The sequence below is a fragment of the Rhynchophorus ferrugineus genome, unplaced genomic scaffold, assembly GCF_030347505.1.
Source record: "Rhynchophorus ferrugineus isolate W39M unplaced genomic scaffold, kcgeb_rfMv2 rfM1, whole genome shotgun sequence".
Classification (NCBI taxonomy): Eukaryota; Metazoa; Arthropoda; class Insecta; order Coleoptera; family Curculionidae; genus Rhynchophorus; species Rhynchophorus ferrugineus.
The window spans coordinates 2003684-2014375 of NW_027472580.1; the positions used below are offsets into that span (position 1 = coordinate 2003684).

Below are 10692 nucleotides of genomic sequence, written 5' to 3' on the forward strand. Positions count from 1 at the left end.
TAGATCGTATATTAATTCCAAATGCTCTACCCGGTCAAAAGCTGGTGAGACGTCCAGAAATATTGCAAGGTAGTATTTATTTTCTTCCAAATCCAAATTGGGTATTTCTATAAATGGTTTAATGTTTTTTTTTGTTCTGGCCTAAAAACCAGGCGGTGGAATGCATGACGCATACCTGGTCGCGGAGACTTGCCCTGGAGTGACAAGTTGGACCGGGTTATGTGGGACTGCCTCTGGGCTTACCAATACACTAAACCGAAACCGCCTCACAGTTGACCCCTGTGGATCACTACTGCTACTGCATTAAATTTGGGATATGGCACCCGCTGATCGGGCAGCCGTTATTGGGCACGAGGACCCGGCGATTCTATTGATTCGCGAACCTGAGTTAACACACAACTGGGTACTGTTGTATGGTGGCAAAAGTTATGACTGTAGCGACGGATGAGGTCGTTTCAGCCTGGAAAAGGGGGAGAGCTTAGCGGTGACACGGTGCTAAGCTCCCAGCATGTCGACCAGCTCGCGAACAAGCGCGTTTTCAGAAGAACTTGAGCTGAGTTGTTGTTTGTGGAATGATTGAGATATGAAGTGCTTGATTTCTGGAGTGTCAGTTTCCCTATGAATTTGATTATTTCTGACAACCTAGGAGCGTTTAATATTCTCCTGAGGAGCTTATTTTGGAAAACTTGAAGCCGTTTGACCTGGTTGGGTGTAACAAACTTGAAGTAGACATTAGATCCGTAGAGGAGTACGGACCGAATTAACATCTTGTAAAATAAGCATTTGATGGAGATGGGAAGTCTGCTAGAAGGGCAGATCAGAGAAGATAGCAGGTTTGCTATCCCCGAACCTTTTTGGATTGCTTTCTGGATTTGGGAATGCCAACCGAACCGCCGGTCGAAGTGAAGACCTAGGTACGTGACGTTATCCAGCCATGGAATTATTGCGGTGTCGATCTTAAGTTGCGAGACGCGCAGTGCGTAACGCTGCTTGTGGAAGATGATGGCCTGGGTTTTCAGAGGGTTGATTTGCAACCTCCAAAATTTGAACCACTTGACCGCATGATCGAGCTGCTTCTGTAAACGTTCATGAATTGTAACTTCTAACCTGGCGGCCGTGAAGAAAGCAGTGTCGTCAGCGTAAAAGGCGACGTCAATATGCTCTTTTCTCGGCATATCTGAAATAAAGAGATTAAATAAGGCTGGGGCCAGCGGGGAACCTTGAGATACGCCAGCATCGATTTGTTTACGACTGGAAAGTGACGCCCTGATCTTGACCTGGAAAGATCTGTCCGAGAGATAGGACTTGATGAGAGCGGTTAGGTCTTCTGGGAGGCCTAGCCGCACGCACTTTGCGAACAATCCGTCGTGCCAGACCTTGTCGAAGGCTTTGGTTAGGTCCAGAAGAACTGCTCCAAGCTTTTTACGTTGGTCAAGAGCATGATGGATGTGTGCAGCCAGACGGGAAGCTTGATGGACGGATGAGTGGTGAGCGCGAAAGCCGAATTGTTCATCTGGAATGATGTTGTTTTCCTTTGTGAAAGAGTTGAGAGCGTAGAGTATTGCCCTCTCGGCAAGCTTCGAAATGGCGCTGAGAAGGCTGATAGGCCTGTAATCAGATGGAGATGATTTTGCTCCTTTTTTGGGTATAACCGCTATATGTGCGTGTTTCCAAGACGCCGGGAAGTGTTGCAGTCTCATGATGGAGTTAATGATGTTTGCCAGTTCTGCGAGCTGCTTATGCGGGAGCTTTTTTAACTGGGTAATCGATATTCCATCGAAACCTGGAGATTTTTTGGTTTGAAGTTTGCCGATCATAGTCTGTAGAGACTTTGGAGACACAAAATGGTTGAGAAATGGTTTAATACGTTTTAACAGTAGTTTCTCCAATAATTTTGATATCGTAGATATCAGCGAAATAGAAAAAAATATTGGCAACTTGCCTTGGAGAAATCAGATTTACAGCTACAGCAGGCTGATAAACAGGATTTATATCTATTGTAGATTCTCTAATAATTGGTCTTTTAAATCACCGAATTGCTTAATCCATTTGCATATTTTTCTAAGCAACTCTGTTTATATTCTTTGATATCTTGATTTGTTTGATGTGGCAATACTGTTCAAAATTGTTATGTTTACAGCATTTCTGGTTCTGTGTCAGAGCTCTACTACTCTTCTAGCTTTTCATCATTATCAAATCCCTAATTTCAAGAGATAATTTACGAAATTTTCTGATTTCTCCTTTGATTTTGCGGTAGCTTCTTTTGCAGCAGACCGAATTTGTTCAATTACATTTCCAGTATGCTGCTCAAGATCGTCTATATTTTTGAGTCTTATTTTTAAACTAATTTGATTTTGCGTTATAAGTCTAAACGTGTCCCAGTTAGTAAATTTGTTACTAAGATAAGGCTTCTTTGGTTTTTTTTTTTCAGAATTGTCGCGCCTAGTGATAACTGTACTGTAGTGTGATCAGATGATTGTTCGCACAAGCTCTCGATTTGTATTTGATTTGATGAGATACAGTACCTGGGCTAGGAATGAGAAAGATAAAGCGGACGTTTTCTCTAAACACTTAAAAACAGTATTTAATCCGTATCCGTCTGAAATAAACGCATCAGAAGAAAATAACATAGTTGACTTTCTTAACACTCCGTTTCAAATGGATCTGCTACATGATAAATTTACTGTTAAGGAAGTAAAACAAACAATAATTAAAGAAATCAATACTAAAAACTCCTGGTTTTGACCTAATTACTGAAAGAATCTTAAAGGTGCTCCCAGGAAAGTGCATCAAATGAATAACATTCATATTTAATGCCATGCTAAGACTTAATTACTTTCCTAGCACCTGAAAAGTGGCCCAAATCATTATGATTCTTAAACCTGGGAAAAAATCAGGACATCTCCTCCTATCGTCCTATAAGCCTGTTATCCGTGACCTATAAACTTTTCGAAAAACTATACATTAAGAGACACAAAATAATCACAGAGGAGAGAAATATTATTCCAAACCATCAATTTGGCTTCCGTAATAAACACGGAACAACAGAACAATTACTTAGATTAGTTAACCAAAGTAACAAAAACATAAACGATAAAAAATATTGATCCACTGCATTTCTCTATATTTCTCAAGCCTTCGACAAGGTGTGGCAAGATACGACACACTGGACTGCATGTTAAATTAACAAAGTTTTTGCCCCCAACGCACTTTCAACTTCTAAAATCGTCACTCACACGCAGACATTTTATAGTCAAACAGGGTGACAAATACACTGACCTTTATCCAATATATTCAGGTGTTCCGCAGGTCCGTGTTCTTGTCTCATTGTTGTATCTGTTGTATACATCTGACCTACCGACCTCAAGAAATACTACTGTTGCAACATATGCTGATGATACAGCGGTTTTATCATCAGACGAGGATCCAATATCAGCCACAAGAAACCTCCAACTTCATTCTTGTGTTCAAGTGGTTGAAAACGTGGCATATCTACCCATGTGACATTCACCCTTTGTAGAAGAACATGTCCCTCAGTAAAATTGAATAACCATGAATTGCAAGCAGACAACGTTAAATATCTGGGAATGCATTTTTGCACGGAATGCACGACGTTTGACGTGGAAAAAACATATAGTGACAAAACGCAAACAGTTTGGACTTAAACTAAACCAAATTGGGCATTACTAGCAAATCTAACAAATATATCCTCCAGAGAATTCAGAATAAAGTGTTGCGAGTCATAGTCGAGGCCCCATATTACGTGTCCAAACTGATTCATCGCGATATCCTCTTAGAACCCATAACGAGTGTGATTGGAAGTGTTAGTGCGAAGTACTCTGAAAGACTATTAGTGCATCCCAATGCACTCGCCAAACACTTAAATGTCATATATAGTGAGACTATCAGTCAGCTCCTTCGTTATCGGATATTCCCTTATAAGAGGGAACCCATAGATAATTTATCCTTACTCCCCTCCTCTCTAGTGCGGTATGTAGCTCTCTGATAGCTAAAACTAGAGGGTGATCACACATTGAAGGCTCTCAACCGGACTAGTGTGGTATGTTCCCAGTATAATTTTCAAGGCAGCATTCTGGACTGGGTCAAGTCTCCTAACATAGGAGGGAGCTGCAGTGATGTAACATTGACTTCCATAATCCGCTTACTTCTAATTAGTGTCATATATGTTACTCAGTGAAATTCTATGAACACCCCAATAGTGATTAGAAAGAGTCTTCAATAATCGTATATCTGCCAAACATTTTCTCTTTATATAGTTTATGTGAGAGATCCAATTTAGTTTGTGGTCAAATATCAATCTAAGGAATCTATGTTCCGGTAGAGCGGTGTATGTGTAGTGTACAATAAGCATCATAACTTCTTATTTTAATGTAGTTTTTCTTTTAGAAAAATGAGTTTCCGACTTAAGGGCTTTATTTATTTTATTTGTTCTCAAAAATAGTTTTAGTTCCCAGACTCTCTGACTTTTGCCCGTTTGCGTTCCACCTTATAATTCTTAAGAACCAATCACTCATTTATGTTTTTCTTTGTCTTGTTTTGCGATTTTTTTCGTCTTTTTTCTGGATCTTTCTATCCTGTTTGCTAACTGTCTGAAGTTGTGTCGCCTATCAGTCTGAAATCATAGAATAAAGAAACTTAGAAGCGCATCTCCTATGTTAAAATTGGTTCTAAGTTATGCTCGGAATCCCCGTGTGAGGGCAATTATGCATGCGCCGTATGACAGTTAGTTACAGCGGGAAATTTAAAAACGTTTAGCGGAAATTTAAAAATGTATAGTAAAACATTTTAGCGGGAAATTAAAAAAATATTTTAATTTTACGGGGAAAAAAATAAAATAAATATATTTAAATATATTTTATTGATATATTACAATTACATTAATTTTCCTTGACCATAAAGACATTGATATAATCACAGAGATATCTCCACTACCCAAAACACATAATCCACTGATATTATCTTCTCTCTAATATTTAAAACAAATCTAAAACAAACATTAAAATAAAATAATATAACTATCAGTGGTTCTGTTGTATTATTTTTTAGAGTCAACTAAATTAACAACCTACCTAAATTGAGGTACATTTTATCAAATATGACAACTGTAGTTCGGTCTATACAGTCAAGTCTCTGAACTAACGACAAAAATTAGAGGTTATTACTCCAGCAGCAAAAAGGAACCTTATTCAGTATCTGCATTAATGTTCTTCTAGAAGGCAAGCAGAATATCTTCGATAACAGTTTATATCCTCTGCCACTGCATTTCAATAAGGATAAAGCCATTAGTTTTTCATCCAACCTGAAACGAAACTGATGAGACTGAGGCTGAGTTATCTGTAAATGAACATATAAATTTCAAGTTAGAACCTCCATTCTCTAATAATAAACATAAGTTTCTTATTATATACTTAATTCTGGGTATTGTTGGGCTAGAAGAATCTCCTATATATCTATCAGCCTCAAAAAACTTATGTGATTTAATATTGCCATTGGGGGCATATGTTCCTTCTCTTGTAGTAAAGGTAAAGAATCTCAATAAATATTGCTTAATTATTTCAATGCAATAAATCATTATTTAACAAAATACTTACTATTTAAATTACTAGTAGGAATTACATCTTGTTTCAGCCATGGCTTTCCACATTTTGTTCTATAGTTCTTCATCTTTAAAATGATTACAAACTTTCCTGGACCTACATAGGAGATCATAATAGATCCCCTTAAGGTTTTCTTTTTATTACACTAATAAATTAAAATACACAGAATAATCTAAAGTAATTGTCAAATATATATATATAAACACATACCGAAAAACTTGACGTAAATAAACAATACAAATTATATGACCTAAAAATGGCCGTTAACTGCTTAGGTTAGAATTATTAATACCGAGGCCGAACGAGAGAGAAACCCACATATAGCTGTTGCATTTTTCATTTACATTTGGCCGCGTAACGGGGATTCCGAAAAGCTTAAACCTGGGGCCGGTTTTTCCATATAATTTTCACTTCCAAATTTCTTTATTGTATGGTCTGAAATACTGACGTTTGACGTTTGACATTTCGCCATAAGAAAAATGTAACAAATTAAAAATCGACAGTATGTTGTCCTTTTTGAAGAAGTTCAAAAATAAAATCGCCAACATTTTCAGTTGTGTTCGAATCCAAGTTCGTTTCTTCGTGCTTCTATTTTAAACATGTCTATTCTCATCCTGATGACTTTTAGAATGAAAATCGCGAGGATGGTTTAGATGGTAAAGATGTATTTACTCAAGAGTTGGAGGTTTTGTTACTGAACAGTTTCAAAAAGAAACTAGAACGGACGACTGTTAATTGGGAAAGAAGAGAGCCAGTAAAGGATGTGTCATGTTATGCCAGTGAAGTGAAATCCAAACGAGATATTAGCATTCAGTATATCAATATCGATTCATATCAGATACGTACCCCACAATATAGTAATGATTTATCGGATTTTTTATCACTAAATGGCAGTTACGCTATTTTAAATAATACCAAATGTGACGACATCTCCGAAATGTCAAATTTACTTTTACCACAGAATGGACATTTTGGCACCACTAATTTATCAGTTTTCAAAGATAAATGTATACAATATGAACCCAGAAAAAGACCACCGACAACAAACTTCAGCCATTTCGATTTCTTTTCGTTCAAGTTACAACTCGTCGATCGCCTGAAAGAATTAAAAGGTGACGTGGTAACGTTGCGCCATCTATTGCTGCAACTGGAAAGTCACCCAAACAAAACAGTGCTCTTCTGCGATAACAGATGGAGGCGTCAACATTTCGAATCGAAATATGTGGAGGCTAAGAACCGAGCTGCTAATTTCATGACATTTTACAAACTCAGAAGGAAAAAAGGAAAAAATCGTCCTAATAAAAGAATCAAGTGATGTCAAGCCGTTTTAAATACAGTTTAAAGATTTGTATTTTTAATAGTTTTAATTAATCATAATTAAGTTAGTTATGTATTTGCTTGTGTGTATGTGCAGATATTGAGCGTAAAAATATCGATGGTGGATATATATGTATATAATTCTTGAAGATTATTGTGATTAAAAGGTCTAAAAAAAAGAGCAATTTTGGAGAAATGTCCTCGGCCTGGCACATAGATGGCGCTACTAAAATTAAATCCGTATGTCTTTAGTTAGCCGTAACCCTCAAAAGATAAGTGTATAAATTTGACAGCTGTCGGATCATTAGTTTGTGAATTATAGCATTTTGAGCGAAGCAACTTTTGTTATTGTGACAAAAAATGGATAAAAAGGAATTTCGGGTGTTGCTAAAATATTGCTTTTTGAAGGAAAAAAGTACAGTTGAAGCAAAAGCTTGATGCCGAGTTTCCGGAGATTGCTACAGAAAAATCAACCTTCAAGGATTAGTATGCTAAGTTTAAACGTGGTGAAATGAGCACCGAAGATGGTGAACGCAGTGGAGGCCAAAAAGATGTTGTTACCGACGAAAACATTAAAAAAATCCACAAATTAATTTTGAATGACAGTAAACTGAAATTGAATGAAATAATAGACACCCTAAAGATAACAACTGAACGTGCACATTACATTATTCACCAATATTTGAGTATGAGAAAGCCCTGTGTCGCGCGAGCTCACTTTTGACCAAAAACAACGACGAGTTGATGATTCGGAGCAGTGTTTGAAGATGATCAAGCGTAATAAACCCGAGTTTTTGCATCGATATGTGACAATAGATGAAACATGGCTCCATAATTTCACTAAGAAGTCTAATCGACAGTCATCCGAGTGGACTGCACATGATAAACCCGCTCCAAAGCATGAGAAAACGGCTCGGCTGGCAAGGTTAAGGCGTCTGTATTTTGACTACCTTGAAAAAGGAAGGACCATCAACAGCGACTATTACAAAACGTTATTGGACCGTTTGAAGGATGAAATCGCCGAAAAACAGCCGAATTTGAAGAAAAAGGAAGTACTCTTTCACCAAAATAATGCACCGTGTCACAAGTCAGTGAAAACGATGGCAAAAATCCATGAATTGGGCTTCTAATTGCTTCCTCGTCCACCGTATTCTCCAGATCTGGGCCCCAGCGACTATTTCTAGTTCTCAGATCTCAAAAGAATGCTCGCTGGGAAGAGATTTTCGTCGAATAAAGAGGTGATCGCCGAAACTGAGGCCTATTTTGAAGCAAAGGACAAATCGTACTACAAAAATGGTATCGAAAAGCTGGAGGGTCGTTAGAATCAGTGTATCACCCTTAAAGGCAATTATGTCGAATAAAAAAAACTAATTTTACCAAAAAATGTGTTTTACTATAGTAAGCCAGGGACCTTTCAATTGACTTGTTATATTAAGTTAACACTCTATATATTACTCTATGATCAACATTTGAATTTACATTTACAACATTACATTACATATAAATTACATATACAATACAAAAGACAAGTATATTGAAATTTTGGTTTAATTCTGTTATGGTATACCAAGGTGAGATAAAGTTTTTAGAGGAAAGGTAAATATCTCATATCACAATTAGAAACTCCGTCAAGATTGTTTTATTTTATTATGTGTAGGTCTCTAAGCCATCTGCTTTATTTTATTCCTAGATTCTGCAATGTCAATAATGTCACAATAATTTTACACATATTTTTTTAAATATATATTTTAAACCTTTTCATTGTATAACACGTAATGGTTTTCAGCATAAAGTTTTTCAATCATTATGTTAAGAATATGAATGAAGTGTATGACATATTTTTGGATTAAAGGAGTTAATTGTTAAATTTATAACAGGGTGGATGATGAATTTGTTTTCAATATAACAAAACATAAAGAACAAAAAGAAAAACAAGAACTCTAATAGATCCTATTAAATTAAAGGCACTAATGGAACGTAAAATGTAGTAAAATAATTTATTGAATTATATTTAAGAATATTGTTCAGAATTTCTTATTTAAATTTCATTGGTCAATGAAATGTGACGTCAGGAATGTCACGTGCTGCACTTGCATGACAAATTTAATCAAAGAACCAATCAAATATCTTCACAAAATATTTTCTTTACAGATGCCTATCATTAGATATGTAAATTGACCCATCAAATTACCTGAATGGGTGATTATAACCCCATCTAGATATTGGACGTAGCCAAACTTTTCTCAAGAGACACCTATTGAGTTTTCTCTCAATTATTCTGTTTTAAAAACGCTACATTAAAAGTAAAATGCTCTACGTGGTATACATATTGACGAGAAATATAGAAATATTTTGGTATTAATATTTAGAAAACACATATATAAAAAATTGGTTTTTGACATCTGTCGAATGTGACAGTTAGTATGACATTGGAACTAAAATTATTACAAGAATGTTCATAAAAACTTATATTGGTTTTAAGTATTTCTGAAACTTAAAAAATAATACTTTTGTTTGGTGTTGTTCTTTGAAATTATTTCATTATGTTGTATTTACACTTACTTTTATTTTAAATAAATATGCTATTTATGAAGTACCAACTATTTTTTTTTGTAGAATCCTGTTTGTAAAAGACATATTGTTACACATTTAAAATATATGTATCATCAGGTCATAATGACAAGCATGTTTTTTCCCAAAAAGCAAATATTTGTTTTCAGAATTTTTAAAATATCAACAAGATCGAAAGTATCAAAGACCACCCTTCCGGTGGGAATATTTTCAATCTGGGGTAAGTTTATACAAGAAGTAAATTAAGGTTAGAGAGTCATGGTAAACTAAGGAAGGGAAATATAATTCTTGCTTATTTTGTGAAAATATTTTAAACTCGTTAATACTTGCAATACATTTTATTGTATTCATGGTTATCTATTTATAGCAAATACAACGTGTCAAAATGTACCATGGGAATACAGATATATAAAAATATGTATGTTTTGTTTACATTTTTATTTGTTGTCTATTTATAAATATCTTATATATAATCAGGGATATCAGCGTTGTCAGTACATATGTCGGTGGAGGAACCACTACAACTCTATTCTTTGTTTTTATGGATATAGTAGGGTCAAGGCTAAGTATATATAGTATAAGTCAATATTTTTTTGTTTATTTTCGGAATTTTGCTGACGAAGATTTTACCTGAATCGGGACTATTTAGGTAGAAAACCGAAGTCGTTTAAAAGCAATAATCACACGAATAAAATAAGTAAAGAGTGTTTGTTTAGCCTTAAAGAAACTATGTGAGATATATGGTATGGTAAATGGGATATTTTGCATAATAATGTTGTCGTTTAGCAATAATATTCCATTTAGATTATAGGTTATGTGCATATCATAAAAAAAGTGCGTATTCAAATACCAACAAATTTTAAATAGATTGGCATTATAATTTTTTGGTGTAATAACTTACTATAATGAAATATTTCATTTATTAGGTTTAGCATAAACACATTATTAACGTTGGCTTGCATGTATTCTGATCTTTTTCTTAAATGTAAAAACGCATTTATGGGGAAAACGTGTAAGACCTATTTTACCAAAATATTTTACAATATTTTCTATAACATTTTCCCATCTTTCTGAAAACCTGGCAATATCGTGCCGAAAGAACTATGTGGATTTGACAGCGGTCCAATCATCGATTCAATCTCAAATTTCTTCAACATTTCGAAATCGTTTGGCAAGTTCCCTTGAA

At 35.3% G+C, this 10692-nt stretch overlaps 1 protein-coding gene and 2 long non-coding RNA genes across 4 annotated transcripts; 1 reads left to right on the forward strand and 2 right to left on the reverse strand.

Moving 5' to 3' along the window:
- Positions 1 to 4860: 4860 nt before the first annotated feature.
- LOC143206775 (uncharacterized) lies at positions 4861 to 5373 on the reverse strand. The gene is made up of 2 exons (XR_013008521.1): positions 5091 to 5373; positions 4861 to 4987 (listed from the first exon to the last, which is right to left on the reverse strand). It is a non-coding gene; the product is annotated as an uncharacterized LOC143206775 (long non-coding RNA).
- On the reverse strand, positions 5374 to 5999 carry LOC143206774 (uncharacterized). Of its 2 annotated transcripts, none has more exons than XR_013008519.1 (3): positions 5829 to 5999; positions 5613 to 5763; positions 5374 to 5566 (listed from the first exon to the last, which is right to left on the reverse strand). It is a non-coding gene; the product is annotated as an uncharacterized LOC143206774 (long non-coding RNA). The 2 variants fall into 2 exon arrangements; XR_013008520.1 differs by having other exon boundaries at positions 5379 to 5566; positions 5613 to 5685; positions 5825 to 5999.
- A 55-nt stretch (positions 6000 to 6054) lies between these two features.
- Positions 6055 to 6969, forward strand: LOC143206773 (uncharacterized). The gene is made up of 2 exons (XM_076419468.1): positions 6055 to 6188; positions 6247 to 6969. Exons 1-2 carry the CDS (start codon positions 6123 to 6125, stop codon positions 6931 to 6933), a joined length of 753 nt encoding a protein of 250 aa, XP_076275583.1. The 5' UTR covers positions 6055 to 6122; the 3' UTR covers positions 6934 to 6969.
- Positions 6970 to 10692: the final 3723 nt, after the last annotated feature.